Raw genomic sequence first — 26,076 nt, forward strand, 5'->3', positions numbered from 1 at the left:
CAGCCTGGGGGACAGAGTGAGACTCTGTCTAAAAATAATAATAATAATAAATAAGAAATAAACAAACAAACAAACAAACAAGGAGTTGAAACCTGACTGGACCGGACTTGTTAGACCCAGAATTGCTAGAACATAAGATGTGTGTAAGATAATGCAAAAGAGATGGGAATTTAGTAGCGAATGATTGATACAGCTATTAGAAAAAGAGAAAGCTATGTCATGTTTATATCCGAACAGTTTTTAGACTGCTCAGTAAACTTCATGCTATTTGGAGGCACTGCAGTTGCACAGCAGTTATACTGTCTGTCATAACACTGAAAGTGAACTCACAGAACATGCCTGCTTTCATAAAGAACCCCTAGAATTCAATCTTCTTTATAGAATGACTGCATGATTAATACTCTAACTCTAAGATTCTAATCACTTGACCCACAGTAATCTACTGTGATTTTAAAGTAAGCTGTTAATTGTCTTATGTGCAAGGCTAGCTTCTGTTTTTTGTGACACATTCTGATAAGAACTTCTCAATGGGAGTGATAGATTTTCTTTGGATTTTCTATTAAATGAAGTGAAGAAACTTTGACAAATCGGCATTTTAGATTTTGATGTCTCTAAGGAGTCAGTTTTTATTTTTTAAGAGGAGACCTGTTACACCCAAGCATGCATTCAAAAGAGATAAAACTAAAAGAAGCTTGCAATGGGATGCGTCATTAAGGACCTTCTCAGAAATAGATGAAATGGATGTGGGCTTTAGCAGTTGTTGTTGTGGATGATTCGGCACTTCAGGAGCTTGAGATAATTGTCGATCTTATGTGAATCTCTGCGTAGGCAGTGGAGCAGGTTATAATAAGCAGAAAGGCGAGACTCTTCATCAGCCATCTGCAGGGATGGAAGTCCCGACCAGACAGGGTAGATCTCATTTTCTTTGGTTTCAGGGTGAACCTAATCACAAAAAAACAGTGACTTATTCTTCATATTATTAGCATTTGTATGTCCTTGTTCTTTCTAACTGTTGGATTAAGAATTGAGAATGAGATATGAATGTAAAGTTTTAGACAAAGGCAATGATTTTTGTATATCTGGGCCAGCGTATCAGAAACCTATTCATCTAAAAACTAGAAGCAGAATACACGTTTAGGTTTTCTGATATCTATGTGATCACAGATGAAGTATGTTTTTGCAGGAGTAGACAGATGAAGAACCGGAAAGGTACTATGTAAATATCGACAAAGATTTGACCGAGAGACAATGGAGCAGCCCGCTTCGGTGCTCTCACTCGAGGAACTATTTCATTTCCCCATTTCCCCAGTCTTGTCCCTATTGTATCCTTTGTGCTTTATTCTTCCTGACATCCTTTATTTCCTTCCTGCTTTGAACTCAATCTATTCCCTATCTAGTGTATGTTCCACAAACTTTAAAAAAGATGAAGATTGTACTTGTACTTGATGCTTTGGGGTACAGATAATTTAGTGATGACCATGACTAAGAAAAGCTGCTTAGCAGTCAGGAGATTTTCATTTCCTCAAATTTCTAGGGGAAACCATTGCTTTCTTTTGAGGTCCCTGGGCTGGGAGGTGCTGGGAAAAGCACCTACAAGAAAGGGGTACAGGCCGGGCAGGGTGGCTTACACTGGTTCACGCACTTTGGGAGGCTTGAGGTCAGGAGTTCAAGACCAGCCTGGCCAACATGGTGAAACCCCATCTCTACAAAAAAAACCCACAAAAATTAGTGAGGCCTATTGGTGCACACCTGGTGTCCCAGCTACTTGGGAGGCTGAGGCATGAGGATCGCTTGAACCCAGGAGACAGAGATTGCAGTGATCATGCCACTGCACTCCAGCATGGGTGACATAGTGAGACCTTGTCTAAAAAAAACAAAAGGTCAGGGGGTTGCTGGCAGCAACCCTTCAGTGGTGAGGGCTGTGTGGTAGGGTTGGGGGCATGGCTGTGATAACAAAAGGAGGCTGAACAGCACAACAGAGAGCATGCTATGTTTCTTCACACTCTGTAAGCCTTTGCAAACCAGGAAAGCCCAGAGTTCTTAGAGACCAAGTAACCATTTTAGCAACTTTAGGGATGTCAGCTAGTTTGGAGAGCTATTAGGTATAAATCTGGATGTAAACACGGATCTACTAAACCTTTTTCTACAGAGTGAGAATATTTTTCAAATCTGAGATTCCTTGTTGGAATTAAAGTGTGTGTGTGTGCACGCCTGTGTGTGTGCATGTGTGTGTGTGTATTCATTGACTGGCTTTATGTTTTTAGTTTTAATTTTTGGTACTTGAGCCCTAAGACAAAATTTACTGTGTAAGGGATAATGATATGAACAAGAATAGATAAATAAGTGGTAGAGAAAAAAGAACAGAAAGTGGAGTACTATAGAACAAATTAGTGACCTCAGAAATTAGGTTTACAGTAATCATACATTCCAAGGTTAATATGTACTTTGTGTTTGTTTTAGATATATTTTCTCCCATGAAAATAACAAAAATGATACATGATAACATGTACTTAGTACACAAAAAGAGAAATACAAAATTGTTCCTGTTATTATTCCTATAATCATATAGTTTTCTTTAGATGGTACATTATCCCTGAAAACCTCAGAAGCTGTTTAGGTATTATCTCACTAATGTTGAAATTATCCCATCTGAATGGAGATATGTATTGCAAATACTAACACAATCTAAATATGACAGATTATTTGGGGGAGATTAAGTACAATGACATGAGTTTTGATTTTGGAGTCCCAAGAAAAAACAAAATTTAGAATGAGGCAACTTTCTATAAATTACAAAACAAAGACATTCCAGAAAAGATATATCCCCTTCTTTTGTGACTCCCTGCCATCTAGTGCTTGTGGGATCCCCTGAAATCAATGCAACCTGTGTGCACTGATGTCATTGTCTTGTCATGTTAATATCTGCTCCTCCCTGACAAGTCTGTGCAGCAGATCAGGGTGAGTGGCTGAGGGCTCATCTAATCTGATTTTGGTTTTCTTCTTTCTCCCTTCCCACTCTCATCCTCTGGTAAGGGGAGAAAAGAGAAAGCATCTGACCAGAATTTTCAATAGTGCGTGTCCTGGGATACTCTGCAGAAAACATGTATCTTGCAGATTCTATTCTGTAGTTTTCTCTCCCTTGAAAACACTTAACTTCCTGTCCTCAGGAAGGGGCAAGTCTTTTGTGGTTTTGCATATAGAGTAGGGAAAGTGACATCTGTCAAATAGCATTCTAAGATTCATTTACATGAGAATCTATGACTATGAATGACTAGGCTCTTGCTCTATTTAATAGCGGTCTAGAATATGGAATGCCAAAATTTTCTTCTTTCAAAGGGAATTATTTCTCATCACAGAGGTCACCGCTTATATTAATGAGAAAAACAAAGAAGCACCAGGAGGCTACTCACCTGGCTAACTATCAGCTCCATGCCCTCTAGAAGCCGTTTGGTTTGCTCCTCAATCTCTACGGCTTTGGATAAGATAGCCTCCGGGGCTTCTTGCATACCACGTACTTCCGTGACTAGATGATACAGGGGCTCATTCCAGGATCGCAATATGCTGACTATCAGGCTCAGAAAGTCTTTTTGCTACGAAACCGTATAGAATAATTGCATTAAAATAGGTAAAATACAATGGGGTTAGTTACATGTGATTTTTGCTTAGACAGGCTGGATGAAAATATCTCCTTTTATTTCTATGTGTAGGTATATTTTTCTTTAGGTGATAGAAGTTGTAGAAATGTAAAATTTAAACTATTGGCCTAAACTTTGCTAAAATTACAAAAAAAAGTCTGGCTTATTTCAATAACCACTTTTTCTAATGAGAGTTCTAATTGATAAAATGAAGAATTTTGTTTTTCCTCTGAAATTCTACCATCTGTCCACTTAGCAAGATCTTTTGTATTTGATTGATTTGCTTGTCCTTGGGGAGAAACTAACGTTTTGCCAGAACTCAGTAGGTGCCCAGAGTATCTGACTTGTGAGAAATATATTCCACTGGGGTCCATGTCAAGGGGCCCAAATCACTCTCATCCAAACATTCATTCATACTAATGAATCAAATTGTTCATCGAACTATTCATAATTTTTGATTTGTAGTTTTATTTGGGGATCCTAGAACGAAGAGACAATGAAGGTGACATGGAATTCATCAACATGCTTTCCTTGATCTATACAACCCCTGCCCCGTGCTGCTGGCAGAGCAGTCTGTTCTCTTGGCTTATGCAGGTGAGTAAGATGGAACCAATGTTATCTTGAATAACCATGGAATTCACAATGGAGTTCTGGCTGCCTAGTTTTTGCTTACTACCAGGATCGTGTAGGAGAGTCCAAGTAGCTGATTATCTCTGATGTAAAATGCTTACTTTGTAGAAGTACGTGAACTAGTCTAGCGGTAACAAAAAGAATAAAGAAGAAATACACGGACATTGCAATGGAAACATGTATGAGGATATGAAAGAAAGGAGCTATAAAGAGGTACAGGCCATAAAGTGAGTGTCAGTGTAGTTTTTCTAGGAGCATTGCAACACTATGATTAAGAGTAAGGGTTTTGAACTGAATGAAGCCCAGGCTCACTGCTTATTTGCCATGTGACTGGTATAAATTCCATAGCCTTTCTGAGCCTCACTTTCCTTATCTCAGTAAGTGTAATAACAGTATCTCATGTTATAGGATTTTTATGAGGATTAAATACAGTAATGCCCATAAAATGCCTGGCAATGTAGTACAATTTGAGCATTCCTAATTTAAAAATCTGAAATCTGAAATACTCCAATGAGCATTTTGTTTTTTTAGCATCATGTAGGTGCTCAAAAAACTTAAGATTCTGGAGTTTTTGGGATTTCTGATTAGTGATAACTCAACCTGTAGATCTCAATAAATATTTCCTCTTCCTCCTCCTTCTCCCCTTTCTCTTTCTCCTCCTTCTCTTAGTATCATAATTATTATTAATGAACATAGCAGACAGAAATGTTGGTGCCATTCCTAAAATTGTAAATGGAGAATATGTTGAATTTGTAGGAGGCATGTATATAAAGATGTTTTAAATCATGTTAAGGCTGTGATTATGGTAGACAACCAAAAGGGAGAAATTACAGCAACAGAAGATTGAAGCTGAGATACATGATTGGGGCTGATACACAGACTTGGTAGTCATTAGAATAGTGGCAATTGTTGTAGCTGTGAAAAGCAAAATATTAAGTTTTACAGGATCTGTTTTTTTTGTGTGTGTATGTGAGGGGAGTGGTGACTTTTAACTAAGAAGTAAGAGAGGGCTGAAGAGTCAGTGAAGAATGAAAAAGTAGGTGTCAGAGAAGCAGAAGTAGAACCAGAGTAGAGTCTTGAAAGTCCAGAAGAGATGGCTCCAATAGTGCAGGGGTCAGTAATGTAACATGCTGTTGATGTAGGAGTCACGAGTAACATGTAATAAATAAAACTGCATTTGTTTTTCTTACATATGCATAAATGTATATTTATCCACAGAAGTCGAATTCAGTTCAAACTTTCATATAGTATATATACAACACTAGCGACAAGGCATTGGTTAAAATAATGTTATCTGCAAGGACAATGTACGGATCTGCTATTTAGATTGCCGCTACCATCTTTACTTAGCATTTGATTTGACTCATATTTCATCAACTACATAATGTAATTTTTCAATTGCTTATTCTTCCTATATTTTTCTCTGCGTGTACAATTACCACTGTATTACAGCACCTCTAATAACCTGTCACCATGATAATACGGTGTACTGCCTTGGTTGTTTTGGTGCAAAGCCTGGATGAAGGACTCACATTGATCTGTTGGGCTTGCTCCTTGTCTTCGGGGGTGGGAAGGGAAGAAGTGTGGCAGCTGTTGATGGTCCTGGTAATGAATCCCCGGCCATGGGTATACCGTTTATCCTGGAAATGATGAGACAAATTCAATTAGTTGGGGTTGTTTGGACATTGAATAAATGAATCCATTACCAGAATACTAATACATTTGACAGATGTGTAATTTTTAAAAATTAGAGCTACATAAAAATGAAAACTAAAGAATTAAGAAAGTAACCCTTTTGCCTACTTCCCCCCCATTATCTCTGTAAACTCATTTTTTCATCTAGCTTTCATAAATCTCAATCTTTTCCCTTCTTTGCAATTCCCTTGTTGTTTACTTTTACCATTCACACAAGTCACACAAGTTACTATTTGGAAAGCAAATGCTAAAAATAACAAAAATATGAAACAATACATTTTGTATTGAGAATCATCTTTCTTCAGCATTTGAGCCAAATGACATAGTGCAAATGTATTTACATGTATTCACTTAATCTCTTATTTACTGTGGGCCTAAACTGATAGACTTCTTTTAATAGGCATTATAACATTATAACTTTTCTCTAAAAAGTTTCTCAGAGTCCATACACCTGTACCTTACTAAGTTCATAATAGACATGGAATACAACTTTTTTTTTATTATGACAAAATAAATCAGAAACACAGGGCATGCAATTTTAGGAAATATAAACAATGGACTGAGGATAAGAGCAGAATAAAAAATGAGCTAACAAATTGACAGGAAAGACTAGTCTTTAGCAAAACTTATAAAAGTCCAAAGGAATTACTAGGAAGATTTGGAAGACAAAAGATGGCCAGTCAAAAATGGAGGATGAAAGAGAAATCAGAGAGTAAAAATAATTTTATAAATGTGCATTTATTCTCTATGGAGGCCCCTGATTTATTAAAGCAGTAATCTATTGTCTGCTCCTTGATTGACCTAGAAGAGTTAACCTATGATTTCCAAAATAGGTTATTCAGAAATAGAGTACATATTTCTGAAAAAGAAAAGAAAGGGGGGAAGGAAGGAAGGAAGGAAGGAAGCAGGGAGGGAACTAGGGAGGCAGGGAAGGAAGGAAGGGGAAGGGAAGGGAGGAAGGAAGGAATGAGGGAAGGAAGGAAGGGAGGAAAAGAAAGAAAAAAGCACTGGTTTCCAATTCTAAACTAGCCCTTTATTGTAATTATAAATCCATACACTGAAATTCCCAGAAAAATGATTTCTAGCATTTTGGGGTTTTTGAAAAGTTATTAATTGTTTATTTTCCCCAGCATGGATTCAGCTCAGTTTAATTCTATTCAATCCACCCGATTCGCTGCAGTGCAGTTCTTCGTTATTGGGTATCTATTCTGTGCTAAGTAAAGAATGCCTGTGGAGTCTGACCCCTACATTCAAGAATAAGAAATCAACACTCTTCCTTCTCCTCAGCCCCAGCTAAGCATGCTTTAGGTCAGGTGTTTAAATTTTGTTTACTTTTTAAAAATAAACTGAATTAAAGAAAAAATTTAAAAGTCATTACATTCTTTGAGAATCTTTGCGATTTCATGGCACTGTCCCTTTCTTCTTGTTCCACATCGTATAAGCTGGTGTCTTCTTTCACAGGTTAAAGTGTAACATTTGAAATTTGGCTTGGGAGGTTTTCTAGGTTAACATGTAGTACAGCCCAATAGATCATGGGAAGTCTCCTTCAGGGAGGAAGCCAGAAGCATGGTACTTACGAATTCGCTGAACATTTCTGAGGAGAGGTTATGGATGTAGTGGGACAGGACGACTGCGCGGTCAAACAGGTCTCGAAGGGTCACCTGGCATCTGGCAGCCCCACCAGGACAGACGGGCAAGGGGGCCACGTTCTGGCACAGGAGCAGGTTTGACACCAGCAGCAGCAGGAGGAACCCTGCTTAAATAAGAATGCGAACCACTCCGAGATGATCTATTCCACGGAGGTTTTCAAAAGTAATCCTGCCGAGGAAAGCCTTATTGCTCCCCACTGCCCTCAGCTGCCTGATTTGGTACTGTAATGGCTGGGACAGGGGAAGAACCAATGCCTTCCACTGTGTAAATGTAGATATATATATAATTATGTTTGCACAGATATATAGTTTGAGAAGTGGGTTACTTCCTGCATTTTTGTATGGTTCCCAGAAGTGCTTCTGTACTTTGCAAATATTTGGAGCTTAAATTAATTCTGAGCTAGGGTGTTTGGGTCATTCTCTTAAGATAGTTTAATGTCTTGGGAGTTTCTGCAGATTTTCAGCAGTCAGGCTGTCCAGGAGTTTGTAATTTTTTTTTAACTAGGTGTGTCTGATAATTTACATTTTAGACACTGATATAACAAAAACAGCACAGTTGATCCTTTCGATTTATCATCCTGCCTGATAAGAATAAACACATGATTGTTTGATTGCTAATACTGAGTATGAAGAGAATTCTGACATAAAAATAATGCTGTAGCTTAGATCTGCTAACTCACCGTAATAATCCCATGTATTTGTTTGACACTTTGCCAAAAGCATTAAATTTTTTTTCTATATTTGAGCTTCATAATAACCTTGTGAGATACACTGGGCCTTTGTAATTATCATCAAATTATATTGATGAAACAGATGGCTTAGGGCAGTTAAGTGATTTTTCCCCAAGTTGTATGATTAGTGGGTGAGAGAGGCATGATGCCAATACTGTGGTCTTTGCACATCGTCTTGTCACATTGCGTACACCTGTGGGCTCTCAGTCTGCATCTGTGTAATGGGGGCCGCATGAGTAGCTGTGATGGCTCAGTGTTTACGTAGGTTGTTGCCATCGCTTATAAAGAACAACAAGTTCTTTGCCTTTGATTGATTGCATCACAACAGAGGCCCCAGAAAGCTTGATTTTATCCACTTTTCCTGCTCTAATTACAAAACACTCTGATCATTGTTGAAGGTTTTCAAAGCTTTGCCATCAATTTGCTATCTCAGCAAATGGACAGTTACAGTCCTGTAACATATCAATAACTTATACTTTCAAAAGGAAAGAAATGATATATAGCTACCAAATTTAAATCACTTGTTAACTTCAGTGACACTACCCCAAAAGAATGCCCAATATAAAACCATGTTTATCACAAAACTTAAGTCCTTCAAAACCTTTAATAAATGCAATCGGAAATATCCAAGAGAAAACTACACAAATGCTAAAGATTAGTTTGTGAAAAAGTACCTAAACCTAAACACTTAAAAATACCTAAAAAATTGTTTAGTGTAGGAAGTGACCTTTTAGTTGTAAAATAAAATTTTTGTTTGAGATGATTCCTATTATAGACTTTTAATTTTTCAAAAACATGATGCTTCCAAAAAGTTTATTTTATGCATACTATAATCATATGATGAAACCAAATGTATATTTTATCTGTATGTGTAAATAAAATGTGCTTTGTGGATAGAGAAATTGGAATAGCAGGTCTAGGAAATTCACAACTGGATAGATGTTCTGTATCTCTGAGTACATTTATCCGCACATTTAGCATGGAAGGGATTTTTAAAGCCCAAGATGAGATAAAATAGACACATGTTTTTGTTCTTCATTTCATTAGAAACAAATTTTGTGGTTGTTACTAATTTATTTTCCTTGCAAATGTCAATCAAGAAAGTAAAGGTGATTAGTTATTACTAGGCAGCCTGTTTTTCCTTTTGAAATGTCATTTGGCTTGAACCAAATTGACAAAGAATAGAAAAGACAATTCTGCTATTAGTGTCTATTTTATGGCTTCACAATTGAAAGTTTCATCAGGTTGATTTGAGTTGGCCAATCCACATTAGAGGCCTGATAACCAGAAAATGTTACTTTGTCCCTTTAAGAGTTGTGGGAAATTGGACCCATAGACTCTTTGAGTCTTATTCTAGTCCAGAGTTTCTCAATCTTGATATTATTGGCGTTTTGAGTTGAATACTTTCTTGTTCTGGGGGCTGTCCCGTACATTCAAGGATGTTCAGTAGCATCCCTGATCTCTATCCATTAGGTACCAATAGCACTTTTCCCTCACGTCCCCACCTCAGTTAAGACAACCCAAAACACCTCCTGACGTTGCCAAATGCCTCTGGGAGAAGAGAGGATTTCCCTGTTTGAGAACCATTGTTCTGTTCTATGGTGCCTTTGTATAATTGCTTCCTAGAGCAATCATTAGATTGCACTTCTAAACACTGTAAACCTGCAACCTCTTATTAGTTAAAATTTCACATTAATCCCCCCCACAGGAGTGTTGATACAACCAACACCCCAGTGAGTTGTCACACATACCTTTCCATGGCGATCCTTTGATGTTCATGTTGGTGATCGTTGCGGGAAACACACTTCACCAGAGGAGATCCGGAAGTCTTACGGTTTTCTCTTTCCCAGATCTTGGCTTTATAAACCTTTGACATCTTCATGAATATAATGAATCAGGCATTCGTTTCCCTTTTCCTGGTCATCTATTTCCGTCACTGAGATTACCCCCATAATTTCAAACATCAAATGGTATTTTATTTCTTATTCATATTCAGGAAGACATATTGGCCAGAAAAAAACATTCTAGGAAGGACTTTGATTAATTAGGCCAAAAGGAAATGAGAGAGATGATGAAGGTGAGATCTGAGACTAGTTTGGTTTGGAGGATCTATAAAACTACAGAAGTCATTTACTTTAAAATTTATCTTATTTCTCTACAGTTTGTTGAATATATGGGATTATATTTCACTTAAGTAACAGTCTCACGTATTATCAGTTATCAAGTTTCTTCTTCAAGATTGCTAGGTAAGGATTTAAACATTTTTACACTAAATACCAAGAGATATAGAATAAGGATTGAGAAATCAGAATTTTCAGTCCCCTGTTACACTGTCATTAAATTTCCCTCATTTTTTTTCTTTTTACATTTTGTCTTTTTAAAAATACATTTTGCCTTTTTAAAAATAGCATATCTGTAGGGTACTTTCAATGTACATCCTCATCTGTTTATTTCTTTTGATTTTAACATATGTGTTAAGTGGTATTCTCTCCAGTTTACAGATGAAGAAACAGAAGCCTGGAGAGACTAAAGGTCAAGAATATGAAAGAAGTAGTTCAGTGCAAAAGTAATTGCGGTTTTGGGCTTTATTTTTAAATGGTAAAAACTGCAATCACTTTCGCACCAACCTAATAATTCTACAGTTGAGTTAAATGAAGGAACAATTATTACTTCACGGAAAATCAGGAGTCATGTGAGGAAGGCTGGGAAATGAATTCTCTTGTAAACATCCTGCGGACCCACTTCTAAGACAAACAAGCTATAACCCCTGATTTAAGAGTTTATTTTGGGGAAGTGATACAGTAGTTTTCCAGGGCAAACACACACGTGCGTGCACACACACACACACACTTACACCCATTATCCTGCTATACCATGTAATAAACTGAAATTCTAGCCAGTAATTTCCACTCTTTTCAAGGATAGGAGTGTGTAAACTGTTATTAACTTATGATCTCTCTACCTTCTCTGACCCTGAGCCACTCCGGGGTTAAGATGACAAAAATTCATCTTTCATGGGCTTAAAAATTCCATTCACCTTTTGAAAATTTCCTGAATGAAATGATTATAATGAATAAGAACTAAGTTTTATTGATGACTTTCTCTAATTTTTAAGTCCATGCATCTAAAGCAGCCTGTGACCTTTAGTTTCAAATTTGCTGTCTCTTACAATAGACTGATGAATGAGGTAATTTAAAAAATAATCTTCCTGTGGCATTTACTTTTTCCATAGTTCCTAGAGCCACATATGTGCTTTAGCAATTATCTGACTAAGTGCTCTTATGGGGACCTAGAAATCTTAACGAAGACTAACGTCTCTGAAAAACTATCTTCCTAATTGCCTTAGTTTAAGGCAATCCTGCATTTTGAATCATAAACATCAAATGTGATGATTCATAGACTCTCTCAATCTGAAAACTGGGTCAGGATTCCATATATTCACATTAGGTATTCATTTTCTCCTTGGATGGCGAAAGTCTGAATTATTAAGAAACCAGAGCTGTGTGGCAGAGAAATTTATATTATCCTATATTCTCCTCCTCTCCCATAAACTTAAGAGTAAGAAAATCTGTTACAAGAACTGACAATGACAACTTAATTCTAAAATTTAAAGGTGTTGCAACATTTGTAGATAGCCAGGATAAGAGCAATCTAAGAAAACCTAAGCTGTGTTTATTCAGTGGCAGTCAGTCGATTTATTTGACTGCAAAGAGGTACATGTTTCTCCGTAAAATTTATTGTGTGTTTCCTTGCTGCTCCACAGCCTCACATTTCCTGTGAATGGAATATTGCAATATATAAATAATGCAAAGACATATTTTATGCAAAAATCATAGTTGTCCTATTCTTCTAACTGCTGTGCATGTTATCCCCTTTCACCTTAATTTTTATGTGTGCTTTTTTGTCAGCCTTTCTCTTTATCAAACTGTGCCCTTAATTTAGAACAATAAAGAAGTTCAGTAAGAATCGCGTTGTATGTTTTAAAACTTTACAAAACTTCGTTTGCCATTTTTGGTCTGAGGTCTTGTGATGAAACTGGGGGCTGATGATTGATTTACGTCAAGTAGCTGAATAAATAGCCCAAATGATGCTAAAATTCCCATACTATGTTTAGTACCCGAAACTAATAAACAAGTTTGCCATCTTTTCTAAAGAACTCTAATTTTTAACATTAAGTAACATCAGATTGGTTTTTATTCCTAATTTGGAACAAAGTTTGTATTTTCTTGTGTTTATCTGTTTTAAAGTTTGGAATAATTTTGTTTTTTCTTCTGTCATATATGAAGCAAAGTATATTTAAAATCCTTCACAGGCCGGGTGCGGTGGCTCACGCCTGTAGTCCTAGCACTTTGGGAGGCTGAGGCAGGCAGATTAAGAGATCAGGCAGTCTGACCAATATGGTGAAACCCCGTATCTACTAAAAATACAAAACTCAGCTGGGCGTGGTGGCGGGCACCCACCGAGTAGTCCCAGTTACTCAGGAGGCTGAGCAGGAGAATCACTTGAACCCAGGAGGCGGAGGTTGCAGTGAGCCATGATCGTACCACTGCACTCCACCCTGGGCTACAGAGTGAGACTCCATCTCAAAAAAACAAAACAAAAAATGTCTTCACATAACTTAAAAGGTGTCTACTGCAAGATATGCTAGGGGATATTAAAGAGTGAAAGAAATTAAGAGTTAAAAAAATCCTCAGAATAAATGTATCACAAAGATATTTCAATTTATATTAGTAGTGAATTGTCTTAAATAAAGTGAAATATGAAATGATTAAAGGTGTATTGTTTATGAATTGAAAAATTCTGAATAGTCATCTTCTAATGCTTGGACTGAAAAATTAAATAGTATGTGTGTTGTTTTCTGTATAAAATATTAGACAATGTAAAGGGCACATTGGAGAAAAGATCAATAGTGTTTTTTTTGAATGGCACTATTTTTAGAATAAGCAAAATGCAATGACTTAATTGCATCTTACTATTTAGATTAACTTCATACATATTGTTGAATTGAATTTGGCCTAATGCTGCCCCATTTTCAGCAAACTGCAATCTAACTTAGTATGTAAACAAACTGCAACCTAAATTAAGAATATATTCTTGTAACAAGTAGCTGAATCTTGGACAATCTTAGCAGCTGAGCTTTCAGCCAATTACAGGCTTCAAACTGCTCAGACATGTCCAAATAAGGCAAAGGAGGAGCTGTAATCAATGGCGCTATTTCTGTTTGTCATTTTATTTTTCTGTCTGTAAATACTGCCCGCTCACTTTGCAGGGAGGAGCTCTCTAAACCATTACTCATTTAGGGTGCTGCCTCATTCATTAATTGTCTCTTTGCTCATTTAAACCCTGCTAAAATCAATTTTTCTAAAGTTTTTTCTTTTAACAATAATAACACATGCTTTTGTTTTCTTTTGGAAGTGTTCGTGTTCAGTGTTTGTTTTTGCTAGGCCTTTGGAGATCCTCAGTTTCCCTCAGTGACCCCAGAATGCAAGTTCTTAATCTCTTGTCAGTTCCTTGAGGGCATTTACTCCTTAAATAAGAAAACCACAGTGGAAGCATTTGGAAATTTCCCCTACAATTCTTATTTTTTTCTTTTAATTACTGCTATACTATTCATATCGTCTGATCTAGTTCTATGAGATCTCTATGAATTATATGTCACATGCTTGTTCTGAGTCATGTGTGCCTTGGGACAAATTTTAATGCCTGATATAAAATAATGCCAGATTTAAGGATGATGTGTCCAGAGACTTCACAGATGTGAATCTCACTCTTTGAGAGTTATGGTGTTTTCTTTTTTGGCAAAATAATTAAATATTTAGCTGTATGCTAATCAGAAGTGAGGTGGATAACTTTCCTTGTGAAAGGTTCCTCACACTTTAATATTATGTGTATGGGCATAGGCACACACAATTCTTATCTGATGGAAAGTAGAGCTGAAGCATGCCTACTTCTAGCTAGGGATCAACTGGTCTATCTATCTATCTATCTATCTACCTATCTATCACCTGTCTATCTGTTAATCATCTCTTATTATTATCTAATAGGAAATGGGACTCTCAGCCATGCTTACTTCCAGGGATAATTTTAAATTTTATAATTTAAAATTCTAATTAGCACAGACACCAACAAATAGAACAGAAAGCTATAGCAATAGATCAGCGTGCCTGAGGCCCCCTGAAATGATAGGCATTCTTTTTTTTTTATTGTTTCATAGTGGTGAGACTGTAGGGGTTGACCTATGCGAGGGGCTGGGGGAGTCTAGAGGAATCAGGGCACTTGGGAAGTCAGGGAGGTGGGTCTGTGCTGAGAAGTATTTTGCTATTGTAACAACTCTTAGGGCCATGCATGTGCTGACACACTATCACCCCTAACTTCCTCTACTGCCAGTGTTTTTGCCTATATTGAAAGATGCAGATTGAAAAGTAGAGCAGGCTCTTCAGAGAAAATGCTACCCTTCAAATCCAGCCTACATACCCTTTATCCTCCAATACATTTTTCTGTTAGAATTTGTCTAAAATATCTTAGCTGTGACATATCTGCTTAGTTTTTTTTTTCTTATTTATTCATTCATGTCTTATCAGTATAACCAAAGGGATTATTTTTTAGGAAAGCTCCTTACCATTGCGGTTGATCTAGAAGAAAATGGACACTAAATAAGAGTTAATTCTTTGATGGAGTGCTCTATTGTCCAACAGTAATTAAAACATGTATAATACTAGGCTTTTAAATGACATATGGGAATGCAGAAGTTCAAGGTGATGAAGAAGTCTTGTGGGAAAGGCAGGTCACAGAATCATGGATCTCACTAATTCTAATAAAATAAATGGAAAATAAGATTAAAAAGAAACTAAAAATACACTTATCAAAAGTGGAAGTATGAACATGTTTATTTTTAAAAATGGTTTATATCTGAGAATCAATAGATATAGTCAAGCTGATTTTTATCAGTTACGATTTCAACAGATGATGCAAAGTTCTGACTGTAACCCTTACAAAAATGGAAAACAGATTGTAAACCTTTTAAGTTGTCAGAAAAAGAAAATACACACACACACACACACACACACTCACACACCCAAAACACAAGACATTCCGTTTAACAGAAAATAGAAAAAAAAGGATATGTAGGCAACAAAAATATGCAATTAGGGGGCAGAATAAAATCAAGTATATTGAGATAAATCTACTTATTAAAAGAAGAAAATGACTCAGTTTCTCTAAAAATGGCAAATTCCAATTAAATGCTTATATACAAGTGACACATCTTGTAGGGGAAAAGAGATTCCTTTTCTTGCCCATAGATAGGTTCATGCCTGACAGTCCTATAACAAAAGACAGTAACAAAATAAAAACGTACAGATTTATTCAATATAAATTTACATGAAAAAGAGCCTTCAGAAATGAAGAACCAAAGAAACAGAGAAATGTGTATTTTTATGCTTCAGGTTGATAAAAAGTGAACAGTCATGTAGAAATATAATTGTACAAAAAGGAGTATGATCTAAGATACTATAGGGAACTTACCAAAGCCTGTATGTCCCGATTCTTCTGGGTGTCTCTGTCTTTGAGGGTACTTCTGTAATGAAGGTTCTTATGACCTACTTTATAGAAACGTCAGAGGATTCTTTTATGGCCTGCTTCAGGGGAGAAGGGTGGGAAAAGCTCGCAGAGTGAACTCCCTGTTTCTGCTATTTTCTGAAATGCCAAGATGCCATATTTTGGGGTAGTGTGTTCTGAACCCCATCGATCTAAAAGAGTGGTTTTCAAAGGTCAAGCAGTTAGGTGGTGATTTTGCCTCCCAGAGACATTTGGCAATGTGTGAAGATGTTTATGACTGTCCTAACTGGAAGTGCGGGTGCTGCTGGTATCTGGTGAGCAGAGACCAGACATGTTGCTAAACATCGTGCAACACGCAGAGCAGCTCTCAGAACAAAATATTATGCCATCCAAATGTCAGTAGTGCTGCTGCTGAAAAACCTAGATTAAAACGGAGCGTCTAAAAAAGTTAAAGTACCAAAATATCACACCAAGCAAATTAAATTGTTGGAGTAATAAATTTATTACTAGGCAAAAATGTTAAAGCAAAGTACAGTACTTTGTGATATTGTATTGACATGCAGTCAACAATGGAGATGGGACTGTCTATAGTCTTTTTGCATTCAATAATAGGATCAAAAATATTAAGCATGTATTAAGCAAATGTGAGGGAAAATTAACCAAGACACAAGATACGGGTGTGTGCATTTCAAGCACCTAGAACATCTACAATAGAATATATGGCAAAAATAATATATAAATAGTTGAGTTTGTTTTATTTTCTCTTACTGGTTACCATGATTGTTTAATGGCTGAAGCTAAATCCTTGAGTTCTTATCTTATCTATGTTAATTTTTGTTGCCATTCAACCTTATACTGCCCCCTTTGGCTGTCTTATTCAAAGTCATGACTTCACTTGTCACACTCAGGAAGATGATCCCAGGTCTGTTTATCTCTCCCTAAGTTCTCTTCTGAGTTACTAATTACCTGCTAGACATTTCAATCTATATGTCTACAAGTAAGATATAGTGAATTATTAAAGAAAATCCTTAACGATTTATCTTTTCTCTCAAATAGCTTCTCAGTCAACACTTAACATCTCAGAGTTGTGTTTATTTCCTTTTCTTTTGTTTCCCTTGCATCACACTCAACCAGTTGGTGGGTGACAATTATTCTGTCTCTCTAATTCCATAAAATTCTCTTTCCTCCTCTCTCCAGGTTGTCTTGACTTGCATATTACAATAGCTTCTCTTCCAATTTCTCCTGCCTATGTTCAATTCAATTTCAATCTGTTCATCCATTAAGAAGATTAACCACCCTGAGGCTCAACTTCTAGACAATCTCTAATTTGTCTAAATCACAGTATTTTAGAGGTAGAGGAAACATAGAGTAATTCTAACCAAATATCACATTACAGAAATAAAGAAAGTGAGGTAAACATATTTAATTACTGAAAGAACTGGCACTGGAACTCCAAATCTTTCTCCTGCCATACTGGTAATATTTCTTCTTACCTTCTGTCTGCCCACTTCTATATGCCTTTTTATGTGCCCACCAAGCTTCTTATGTAGCTGATGATAAGTCTTCGTGAGGAGATAAAGATGTGACCTTGAATACACATTTTGAAACACATTATTACTTCAAGGAAAAATGCCAAGGTAATTGGGTTTCCAAAGAGAGGAGAGATAAATGGAATGTTCTGAAGAATTCAGTGTCTTTAAGAAAACATGGCCACTGTCAAAGAGAATTTGAGTGTGATTCTAAATCATGTTATAAAAACAATACGTTTGTTAGACTATTTCTTAATGAGTTATGCAGATAAGGGATGAGAAGCTATTAATTTTTTTCATCTTCAAATTGGTCTTTGATTTATCTGCCATTTTGGTCTCTAAGAATTCTTTTACTAATATGAGTCTTGCATGTGTCATAAAATTTTCATTTAACTTTTTCACTTGTCACTTCTACATCATTAGTGGAATGAAAGTCAAAGAATTCTTGTAAATTAAAAAAAGAGATAAAAGGTTATCTGTCGACCACTTGAGAGATGCTATGCTATTATTACCATTAGAGGTGATGTGGCATTTGAATGTTCTCTTTTCTACAGGCCATTTGGTACTGATATCTTATAAAATTAACTTAATAGATGAGAAATAGTGTGTTTCATCCAGAAGGGAGAATTGATTTCATAAAGAAACAAAGTGAATGAATATAAGTTTTAAGTTTCTGTTACTAACTGCAGAATAACAGATAGTCTTTAATTTCAGCTACATTTGAAAACAGAGAAAGTATCCATTGGAATAAGTGGAAATCATAGGTACATGTGTAGGAGACAGCCATGAAATTATGAGAATGTTTTCATGTTTGATTTATAAAAAGCTTTCTCATTGAGGTTATGTCAATTATATAGGAGTACATATTTTATCATTTAAGAATAATTTTTGAAGATAACTATGTGAAATAACTGTCTTCCAAACTCTTAGCTACATGAATGAAGTTAACAGTGAAATAATTATTTATGTGTTTTAATCTAAAGAGAACTTTAATATCAAATGTCAAGAAAGAATTTCTTTTTCCGTTTCCAAGTAGTTTCAAAAAGCGTTCATTGCATTTGCTTGTGTAGATCTGTATCTTATTTTTGTTGAAAACCTTTTAAATTTTTGTTTATAGGTTAGCAAATTAGACGGTTAAAAACAGTCAATCACATTGTAGGTTTTGTAGGCCCTAAGCAATTGTTGGTGAAATTATGAATGATTTTTACCTTTCAAACTCCTTGATGACCAAACAATGATGAAAATAATGAAATCCCTTTTTTCAGTGCTCTGATCAAAATCCTATAACATGCCATTGGTGTGTAGATTTTATCCATATTACTTGAGTAGTTTAACTTTAAAACTTGTACAAATTTTACTCACTGTGTATGTGTTGCCAGCCACTAGATACGCACATGTGTTTGTTCTGAATTACTCAGATAATTGTCCCAATCTCACTGTGTATCACAAAACTTTACTACATGCAAAATATACTTTAATTCCTCATCAGTGTTTTAACATTTTTGGAAGATATATTTTTTAAAAATTACATATAGTATTTTCATTATATGAAGTATTTCTAGCAATACAACTCAAAATTTCAAATCCCATAAAAATGATTCCACTAGAGCTTTTAGTAACTTTGCAGAAGGTCTAGAATATGAAAGTGAAAATAATGGACAGCTTTTAATGGACTAAAAAATTTCATGTTACATGTATATAAAATAAAGGGTAAAAAAAATAAGTTCTAGATAGCATCTTATCACCCAGGTCCATTTCCACTGATAACCACTGCTTCAAAGGTTAAATTAAAATGCACACCTGCAGAATATTTGTGTGTTTAAAGAATTCATTAAAAGTGGAATATTCCTTCCTGTTTGGCCAATTCCTTAATGAATATATTTGCATTTAATAATAGCATCTTACCTTTAGAGCTTTCTTGCTCATTTTCTCTGCCTTTATCCTAAGCAGTCAGATTTCCAAGGTTAAGACCAAAGGCTTTGTAAAAATGTCATGAGTTTGTCCTTGTCAAAAAAAAAAATCTCAAAAGTCTTTTCTGGCAGTTTACTTCAATGTCATTTCAAGCATAAGAAACTTTATATCATCCCAGACATAAAATCAAAAATATTGTTTTGTACTGTTATGAAAGATTTTATTATGTATATTCTGCCTTTGGACAGACACATTTCAGGGCAGTTCATAAAGATGACATTACAACTGTTTGACTTTCATTACAACCCCAAATTACAAATTTATGTCTTAAGCCTTGTCTTTGTAGAAAGGGTTGTATGGAAGCAAACTTCGAGATTTTAAATTAAGCAATATGCTTATTTTTAAGAACAAATTTTATATTATTGTTTGTTAAGGAGTTATACAGACCTATGTATACATCACTGAATAGGGGAAATAACTTTTAAATTAAATTATTGGCTCCAATTCTGGCTTACTCCAGCAGTACCTACGTGAACCAAATAGTTACTTTATTACCAAATTTGATAGATATGATGTGTCATGCTTTGTGAAAATTTCTGATGCCTCCACATTTCCTGTTGCTCATGAAGCTTCATAAACTTCTATAGCTAGCAACTTCCAGTGATACCTAACCCTGCCAAAGTATTATGAAATCAAACAGGCCAAGTACTCATTTGCAACAGTGGCCTCTCTGCATAGGGCTGATTTGGTGATACTTTGACTAATGTTAGAATATCCTCAGTGAGATAGACTATAAATAGTTGTTTTGATTATCTATGGCTGCAAAAAACAAAAAAAAAAAACAAAACAAATTACTCTCAAATTTTGTGGTTTACAACAACAACAATTTGTTGTTATCGCTCATGGCTCTTGCTTGGAATCTTTCATGTGGATTGCAGCCAAATGGTGGCTAGAGCTAAACATACCTTGAAGGCTTCTTCACTCACATGTTTGTTAGTTGATATTGGCTGTCAGCTGGGATTGTCCATCAGAATTCCTACTCAGGGACTCTCCATATGCTCGGGGCTTCCTCACAGCATGGTGGAAGGTCTCTAAAGCAACTAACCAAAAAGACTAGGCAGAAACTCTACTTCCTTTTATCAACTGCCTTGGAAGTTACATAGTATCATTTCCTTCCTGGTTGCTGGCAGGCCTGAATTCAAGGGATAAAATAGACCCCAACTATCGAACTCTCCTTGAGAGAGGTTTCAATATCACCTTGTAAGAAAATTATGTGGAATGGAAGATTTTGTCCTATCCGTCTTGAAGAACATATCTGTGATAATCATTGTACTCCAGTGTAATATCATTATCTGCTTCTTTAATTATTCTGCAATGACCTTTGATGTCTACAACCTTTTTTTTTGAGACAGAATCTCACTGTTGCCCAGGCCGGAGTGCAGTGGCGCGACCTCAGCTCACCACCACCTTCTCTGCCTCCTGGGTTGAAGCAATTCTCCTGCCTCAGCCTCCCAAGTAGCTGGGACTACAGGCGCATGCCAACATGCCTGGCTAATTTTGTATTTTTAGTAAAGATTGGGTTTCACTATGTTGGCCAAGCTAGTTTTGAACTCGTGACTTCGTAATCTGCCCACCTTGGCCCCCCAAAGTGCTCTGATTACAGGCGTGAGCCACCGTGCCTGGCTGATGTCTACTATCTAATTAATAATTTTTTACTCAACAGCAACACATTTACTTGTATTCTACTTCAGGGCTGCCAGATATTGACAGATTCCTCCTTTGGCTGAAATAACTTTTTTTTTTTTTGAGATGGAATCTTGCTCTGTCACTCAGGTTGGAGGACAGTGGTGTGATCTTGGCTCACTGCAAGCTCCGCCTCCCAGGTTCACGCCATTGTCCTGCCTCAGCCTCCTGAGTAGCTGGGACTACAGGTGACCACCACCACGCCCAGTTAATTTTCTGTATTTTTAGTAGAGGCAGGGTTTCACAATGTTAGCCAGGATGGTCTCGATCTTCTGACCTCTTGATTCTCCTGCCTCGGCCTCCCGAAGTGCTGGGATTACTGTTTCTAAAACCATTTCTTCTAACCTGGAACACAAGTCTTGCAAAGGAAAGAATACCAGATAATTATTTTGTTTCCAGAGTCTAGATCAGGCATTAGCAAGCTTTTTCTTAAAAAAAGCAGATAGTAAATATTTCAGGATTTGCTAGCCAAGAGACAAAATCAAGGGTAGTATGTAGGTACTTATATAAGTATTTAAAATGTAACCATTAAAAAAAATGTAATTACAATTCTTAGCTCTTGGGCTGTGCATGAGCTAAGAATTCAAACAGCTAGTAGACTGCCTTTGGCTGGCAACCTATTGTTTGTCAACCTCTGGCCTAGAATGTTAGGCAGTGGTGCAAATCAAAATTTGTAAAGCCCGTGAATGACTTTTCATTTGGTTTTATGAATGTATGTAGATGTTGAAAAAATCTGACTCTATACCTATACTGGGCGTTGCAAATTTCTGTGTAAAGCTTTCAGTTTTAATTGCAAATAATCTGCAGCATAATTTGATGGGCTTTTTGAAAAATCTGTCAATCAGTTTAAGTTATAAAACAAGTGTGAAAGCAAATCTCTAGATAGCCAGAGTAAGGTAAAAAAGTATTCAAAAAATTCAATTTCTTTTCTCTTCCTGATGGACCTTAGTGAAGAACAGAGGCAATGTATTCATTCGTTATATTTTATTGTCATTATTGTTCTATGTGTAGCTACTCCCATTTTTTCTTTCTTTCTATCAGTCATCATCTATCTGCTGTTATCTCCTGAACTCCCTTTCCTTTTCCCATCAACACTATTCTAATATGTTTGAATGAATGAATTTGTATGTGTTGCTGCAAAATATGCATTTTTTATTGAGTGTGCATGTATTTTTAATTTACTTAGGTATTGTTTTAGAGACCTCTGATCTTTGTCTTGGTCTTCCTTCACTCAGTTATATGTTGATGATGTGTTCATGGTGCTATATTACATCTAGTTTGTCATTTCTAACTCCTTTATTATACTTCAATGACTGCATCCACGTTTTACCTATCCACTCTTCCACAGTGCATCTACTGTCTGTCCTACTATACACAATACTGTGATACACATTTCCATCTGTACCTTTATGTGAAAGAGTGATAGAACATTCTCTTATAAAGAAATTGAAATTGGAGGTCTAGTGACAATTGTGACTAAGTCAGTGCTTTACAGATCCTCTTGGACTATTACAATTTCTGTTGTACAATTCAGTGATAACACACACAGAAGATACTGAAAACAAACAATGCAAAAGGATTTCATTAAGAGTGCAATTCCAGTGATTATTCTATTGGAACTAAATTTATTCACTTGTTTAGATTTGATTGAGGTGACTATCTTAAAAATGAATATTAAGGCATTTGAGTTTTTGTCAACATTTTAGTAGTTGCTCTAGAGATTACAGTATATACTCATAGTTTTTCCCAGGGTAGTTAACATTAATAATGTTCCATGCCACATAAAATATAGCAACTTTGCAATTGTATAGGTCTATTTACCTCTCCTCATCCTTTCTATTATAGTTGTCATATGGATTACATATATATATATATATGTATGTGTATATATGTTGTGCAACTCATAAAAACTACAGTTTTGCTTCACAGACTGTGAAAATAGTTTTATATATTTACCATTTCTGGTGTTTTCCATTCCTTCCTAAAGATCGAAATTTACTTCTGCTATTATTTCCTCTAGGCTGAAAAACATCCATTAGCATTTCTTATATTACAAGTGTACTTATGACAAATGTTCTCAGTTTTTAAAATCTGAAAAAGGATTTTGTCTTTTTTTTGTTTATTTTTTGTTTTTTGTTTTTTGTGAGATGGAGTCTCACTCTGTCACACAGAGTGTGGCACAATCTCGGCTCACTGCAACCTCCACCTCCCAGATTCACACCATTCTCCACCTCAGTCTCCTGAGTAGCTGGGACTACAGGGGCCTGCTACCACAACCAGCTAATTTTTTGTATTTTTAGTAGAGACGAGTTTTACCATGTTAGCCAAGATACTCTTGATCTCCTGACCTTGTGATCCTCCCGCCTTGACCTCCCAAAGTGCTGGGATTACAGGCGTGAGCCACCACTCTCAGCCCTTGTCTTTATTGTTAAGGGATAGCTTTGCTAGATAAAAATTATTAGTTCATTTTTTTTCTCTTCGAGCACTTTGAGTATGTTATGCCAATGTCTTCTGGCATCCATAATTTAGGAGGAGAAGTCATTCGTTAGCTAACCATGGTCTCCTATGTGTAATTTATTGTTTTCTTCCTGCTACTTTCAGATATATTTTCTCTTTTTGGGTTTCAAATAGTATGACTATTATGTTCTTAGACATGCTTGTTTTTGAATTTATACTGCTTGAGTTTCACTGAGATTGTCATATCTGTACGTCTACTATTTTCACCAATTTGATAACTTTTTGTTTATTATTTATTTGAATATTTTTGCCCCATTTTCTTTGCTTCTTTAGTAAATTGGACTTTTGTTTTTGTCCCACAGTCCTTAATGCTGTGGTCATTCTTCAATTTTTTTCTTTCTTTTTCAGATTAGATAATTTCCATGATCCTATCTTCAAGTTTACTGTTTACTTTGTCACCCCCATTTTCCTGCTAAGCCCTTTCTCTGAATTTTCTTAAAAATACAGGTGCTAAACTTTTCTGAAATTTTCATTAGGTTCTTTTCCATTCCATTTTTCTGCTGAGATTCATACCTTTTCATTCATTATGAGCATTTTTTTCTTCATGTCATTTATCATAATTGATGATTGTTTTAAAATTATTTTCTTATAGTTCTAACACCTCAGTAATCTATAGATTGAAGTCTGTTGTCTTTTATTCTGATAATGAGTGACAACTTCTTATTTCCTCATATGTCGAGTAATTTTGGATTGCATTCTTGTCATTGTAAATATAGGTTGCTTTTAGATTTTGTTATGGTCTCCTGAAGAGCATCACTGTTGTTTGCTTGTTTTAATTGGCAATTGATTTAACGAGATTCAAACTTCAAATGCCATTTCATGAGTGGCAATTCAAAATCTCAGTTCAGGCATTCTGCTTGGAGTCTGATACATACACACACACACACACACACACACTCTCTCTCTCTCTCTCTCTCTCTCTCATTAGCCAGAAATTTGCATAGAGTTTATACATAGAATTTTGGGCCCCTCCTCCTTTCTGTTTTCTTCCCATCTTGAATTCTCCTTTCACTTTTCAGTGCCTACAATTGTACAGAATAATTCTGGGGTTCCTAGCAGAGTTTTAGCCACTGTGAATGCTGTTATTATAATCTCTCCTTGGGCTAAAAACCATGCAATATAGGAAAATCATCCTTGCCATTCCTTTTTCTGAATGTTGACACTCCTCTAGAAGGTCCCTGCCTTTTTTTTTTTTTTTGGTGTCACTCTCCAGTATATTTATGTAGATTTCTACTTTTCTTTTCCTTCCTTTCCCCTTTCTCCTCTCTCCATTCCTCCCCTCCTTCATTCTTTCTTTCCTTTCCCTTTTCTCCTCTTCTGTGCTCTTTCCTCCCTCACTTCTTGCTTCCTTCCTTCCTTTCATTCTCTCTCCTTTCTTTCTCTGTTTCATTTGCTTCATTCCTTCCTTTCTCTCTCTTTCCTTCCTTCCTTCTTTCCTTCCTTCCTTCTCTCTTTCTCACATTCCCTCTCTTCTCTGTTTCTTTCTTCTTTTTTTTTTATTTCACCAGAATTCATCATTGTTATCAGCATAAGGACTGGGTATGGTAGGAGATTCAAGTCCATGCAAATTTTAGGATGATAACCAATGCTTCTTTGAAATCCAACAAAAACAAATATTTTAATATCCTACACTGGATAATAGATATGTTCTTGTAGTTATATACGATAAACCACGTGTATTAGTCCATTTTCACATTGCTGATAATGACATACCCAAGAGTGGATAATTTATAAAGAAAAAGGTTTAATGGACTCACAGTTCCACGTGGCTGGGGAGGCCTCATAATCATGACAGAAGACAAAGGAAGAGCAAAGGGACTTCTTACATGGACGTGGATAAGAGAGAATGAGAGCCAAGTGAAAGTAGAAACCCCTTATAAAGCCATCAGATCTCATGAGACTTATTCACTACCATGAGAATAGTATGGGGGAAACCACCTCCGTGAATCAGGTATCTTCCACTGGGTCCCTCCCACAACATATGGGAATTATGGGAGCTACAATTCAAGATGAGATTTGGGTAGGGAAACAGCCAAACCATATCACCATGATCTATTTTATATAAAATAGTGTTTTAGTTGGATAAGAAATAATTTCCAATAGCATTTTTAAAGTTTTACTAGGTTGTTCTTGCATCACTATAAGGGAATACCTGAGACTAGGTAATTTATAAGAAAGGAGCTTTGGGCTGGGCACGATGGCTCACGCCTGTAATCCCAGCACTTTGGGAGGCCAAGGCGGGCAGATCACAAGGTCAGGAGTTCAAGATCAGCCTGACCAACATGTTGAAACCCCATCTCTACTAAAAATACAAAAATTAGCCAGGTGTGGTGGTGGCACCTGTAATCCCAGCTACTCAGGAGGCTGAGACAGGAGAATCACTTGAACCCAAGAGGCAGAAGTTGCAGAGAGCCGAGATCGTGTCATAGCACTCCAGCCTGGGCCACAGAGCAAGACTCTGTCTCAAAAGAAAGAAGGA

General features: G+C 36.3%; 1 protein-coding gene across 1 annotated transcript; it reads right to left on the reverse strand.

Moving 5' to 3' along the window:
* Nucleotides 1–593: 593 nt before the first annotated feature.
* PRL (prolactin) lies at nt 594–15,958 on the reverse strand. Its single transcript, XM_011962769.1, has 6 exons — nt 15,865–15,958; nt 10,092–10,216; nt 7,538–7,713; nt 5,798–5,905; nt 3,411–3,590; nt 594–942 (listed from the first exon to the last, which is right to left on the reverse strand). Exons 2-6 carry the CDS (start codon nt 10,117–10,119, stop codon nt 751–753), a joined length of 684 nt encoding a protein of 227 aa, XP_011818159.1. The 5' UTR covers nt 10,120–10,216; nt 15,865–15,958; the 3' UTR covers nt 594–750.
* Between the last annotated feature and the right edge of the window lie 10,118 nt (nt 15,959–26,076).

The sequence above is a fragment of the Colobus angolensis genome, unplaced genomic scaffold, assembly GCF_000951035.1.
Source record: "Colobus angolensis palliatus isolate OR3802 unplaced genomic scaffold, Cang.pa_1.0 Scaffold6, whole genome shotgun sequence".
NCBI classification, from domain to species: domain Eukaryota; kingdom Metazoa; phylum Chordata; class Mammalia; order Primates; family Cercopithecidae; genus Colobus; species Colobus angolensis.